General features: G+C 36.9%; 1 protein-coding gene across 1 annotated transcript in view; it reads left to right on the top strand.

Annotated features, from left to right (window-relative positions):
- Positions 1 to 3,616, top strand: part of ttc4 (tetratricopeptide repeat domain 4) — a 9,139-nt gene that overhangs the window by 4,336 nt on the left and 1,187 nt on the right. The window contains exons 7-9 of the mRNA XM_015376649.1: positions 564 to 805; positions 2,378 to 2,462; positions 2,716 to 2,798. Coding sequence (XP_015232135.1) covers positions 564 to 805; positions 2,378 to 2,462; positions 2,716 to 2,798 — 410 coding nt within the window. The remainder of the gene's footprint in view (positions 1 to 563; positions 806 to 2,377; positions 2,463 to 2,715; positions 2,799 to 3,616) is intronic.

The following is a 3,616-nucleotide window of genomic DNA, read 5'->3' as shown; positions in this document are numbered from 1 at the left end:
TCAAAAAAGTACTCCAGAGTGTTGTTCAGCATGGTGGTGAGTAGAAAATGAAGGCTAATCATGTTTTGGGTGTACTATTCCTTTAATGCCACCTTTGGTGAACCTTGCCCTTCAGAAAAGTAACAGCATTATCATTATATCAAGGTACGATTGTGTCTTTTCATTCCCGTCCCCTTACCTTGTGACCTACAGGATGAAAATGATGCTTCTATTCAACATTTATAGAGTATTTATTCCTGCTAATATTGAGCCAATCACAGGAACATTTAGCGTTTGACTTGAGCAGGCGCTTTTCTTTAGAAAAAGGTTAGAGAGACTCTTTTTGTCCCACTGTAGGCTTCCCAGATCTTCCCGTTTCTCCCCCTAACCTTGCGACCTAAGTGATGAAGATGATTATTTTTATCTCGACAAAAGTAACATCTGCTTCAACCAATTTGGTTTCTGATGGAAATGAAATAAAACCTTAGGATTTATACCTTATAGCATTGTATTGAATTTAACAACCCAAGTATTTTAGGATTTTCCAGGTCTTATGAATAACGATTATTCCTAAAACTGTACAGGATCGAGGAATAAAGCTTTACCAGCCAATGAGCTCGGCTCCTGAGGGTTCAGGCAGTGAAGGCGAGGATGAAAGCCCCTCAGCTGGAATAGCGCAGCTCAGCCTGGACAGCCTGAGCTCTCTGGAGGTCACAGGGGCTCAGGTCTCCCTGGATGAGCAGGGCTCTTTGCACTGGCCTGTGCTTTTTCTTTACCCAGAACATCAACAAAGTGACTTCATCTCAGCCTTTTGTGAGAACAACAGGTAAGCCCCTCATGTCTTTCCTGAACTCCTTTTTTAAACTGGTTTGTTTATCCTATCAAGCTTTGAATATATCAATTATTCCCATCTATTTAAACCAAGTAACACAACATGAGTTTATGTTTTTGAACTATTGTGAGAGTTTACCAAACGATTATGAATAAATTGAATAATTAGAACTTGAAGTTATAGTTAATTGATAGGTGATTCCCTTTTAGAAGCTCAGCCAGAGGGGTGTCTCTTCAGATGCGAGTAGCACTTGATCACAATAACCACATATTTCTCTGTTAACCAAAAACTTCTCTGAGTTTAATTAGGGTTTTGTGTAATTCAACAATGTTATATGGTTAAGTGGAACTAAATTTTTTTATTGTTTAGAAAAAATGCTTTTGAGCGTGGCTTTCATCCCCTTAAATAAATATTTCTGCTGCACTCTGGGGCTTAAAGGAGAACACCGTTTTTTTGTTTGTTTTGTTTTTTACATTGGGCCCTTAATTTTACATTATTACATCATGTTCTAATCACCCATATTAGTTTTGTGTCACTTGGAGCCGTTCTGAAGATATTCTGTTAGGTTATATCCAAATAACGTCTTCCTATGGGCAACGACTTGAAGGCACAAACTAAACTGTTCATCATTTATCGTTTATGGTATGCCAGCATTCATTACATGTAGGCGAATCACTACCCCCCATACATCCGCGGTTATATTTTTTATATTTATATATTTTTAAAACAAAGCAGAGTTTGTATGACGTCATCTGCGTGCGCCGGCTACCATTCATTCTTCCTGTCCACTAAACTGCTGCTAGTTTTCCTCACATGCCTGGAAGATGTCTAGTGCTGCTACCACAGATGATCTCGCTCTCGAAATGAAATTGAACGATTCGGATTAGCTAGAATGAATAGAAGGGGTAGAGCGTAGCCGCCTGTGGCCCGGGCTGCCTGTCACAACTCCAGTCTGGCGCGCGGATGACGTCATACACACAACGCTTTTGTTTTAAAAAAATATAAATATGAAAAATATAACAGCGGATGTACAGTAAACAGTTTAGTTTGTGCCTTCAAGTCATTGCCCATAGAAAAACGTTACTTGGATATAACCTAACAGAATATCTTCAGAACAGCTCCAAATTACACAAAACTAATATAGGTGAGTAGAACATGATGTAATAACGTAAAATCAAGGGGTCAATGTAAAAAAAAAAAAAAACGGCGTTCCCCTTTAAGTGCCATGTCTTTTTCCTTTTTACGCATTTTTTTCTTACCCTAACAAATATGAACCTTCATGTCTGGATGAAAAGCAAATGGAAACAGAGGACTAACAGCACTAAGCTCTTTAATTATCTGTGTTTTACATTTCAACATTTAAGGTAATGGGAGGAGATTTACTTTCCTTAACAAAATGGCATCTTTAACGACCACATGGGGGCACTGTTTAGCTATCTTTTGCATTTTTTTCACTTTTTGAGGCGAGCAATATTAAATAATGTTTAACTTTAGTGGAAAATAATCTTGTCTTGGAGAGAATTTGTTTTTGTTTTATCTTTTTTTAATTTTACTTTTCTGGATTAGTTTCAGAGATCACCTGTCTGTCATGTTTGGGGAGGAACTTCCACCTTGGGACACAGACAAAAAATACCACCCGCAAAATCTGCAGGTTAGTACCTCTGTTCTTTTCACGTTAAACAGTCTCAGCTTGTTTGAAAAGGTAGGGATTAATGATGGGAGAGAAAATCTAAAATGATTTCTTTCCCATCATGAATGAGTCAGACCTGTTTGTTTTCAACGTGAATCATGTCAGCAGAAGTAATATGGTTACATGTTTTAAAACATTACTGTAGGATTTCTATTTGTTTCAGTAAACAAACGATAGATTTCCTTTTTAAACAGCGTCTGAATTTCTCTTCCAGCTCTACTTTGAAGATGAGGAGAAAGAGACTCTCTACCAAGTTGATCCTGATTCGTCACTTTTGAACATTTTGCAGCATAAAAGGTATTTATGTAAATAAAATCATAAAAAGAAAATTAGATAGTACTTGAGACAACAACACTTTATTCTTTTGTATTCTTTTATTTGGCTAAAGACAAAGCTGACATGTTTCCAAATGTATTTATCAAACTTTTACATATTTAATACACAAAGACAGACAAAAGCAACACAAACAATACTAAAATAAATATAAAAAAATGAAATTTAATTAAAAAGAAAAATTAGTCTAACTATGCTTCGCTAAACAGGGATAACGAAATACAATGGCATCTGGAATAGCAGCTATGGAACAGTTATGTGTTTTTCTAACTAGTTAGTTGTGTGTTTGCATACCTGACATGTTTCAACATTAAATTCCATCGTCATCTGCTCATGTTTGTAATGGCAGTATTGACAGGCCAACACCGCCCTCTGCTGGCAGCTTGTCAGTGTACATGTCAGATGTGTTCTTACGTCAGACATCCCCAATGTCGGTCCTCGAGGTTTTAAAGTTTTCCCTGCTTCAGCACAACTGATTTTCATTGATAGTTGATTAACAGGCTTTTGCTGAACTGAAATCATGAGAATCAGTTGTGCTGAAGCAGAGAAACCTCTAAAACCTGCAGGACAGCGGCCCTAGAGGACCGATTATGGGGATTCCTGGCTTAGACAAATAAATGGCATGTTTAGTAAATGAGGAGAACAAAAAGTATTAGCAAATATACTCACTATGAAAATTGTGGAGACATGAGTCAACTATGGCAAGAAAGTAATTTTTGAATTTAAATTTAGGATTTCCCTGTTTCTTCAAAACTAACTAAACATTCTGTATAACCTCCTTT

Source organism: Cyprinodon variegatus, unplaced genomic scaffold (assembly GCF_000732505.1).
Source record: "Cyprinodon variegatus isolate N-32 unplaced genomic scaffold, C_variegatus-1.0 Scaffold138, whole genome shotgun sequence".
Taxonomy (NCBI): Eukaryota; Metazoa; Chordata; class Actinopteri; order Cyprinodontiformes; family Cyprinodontidae; genus Cyprinodon; species Cyprinodon variegatus.
The sequence above is the reverse complement of the archived record's forward strand: the minus strand, read 5'-3'. Positions and strand labels throughout refer to the sequence as shown.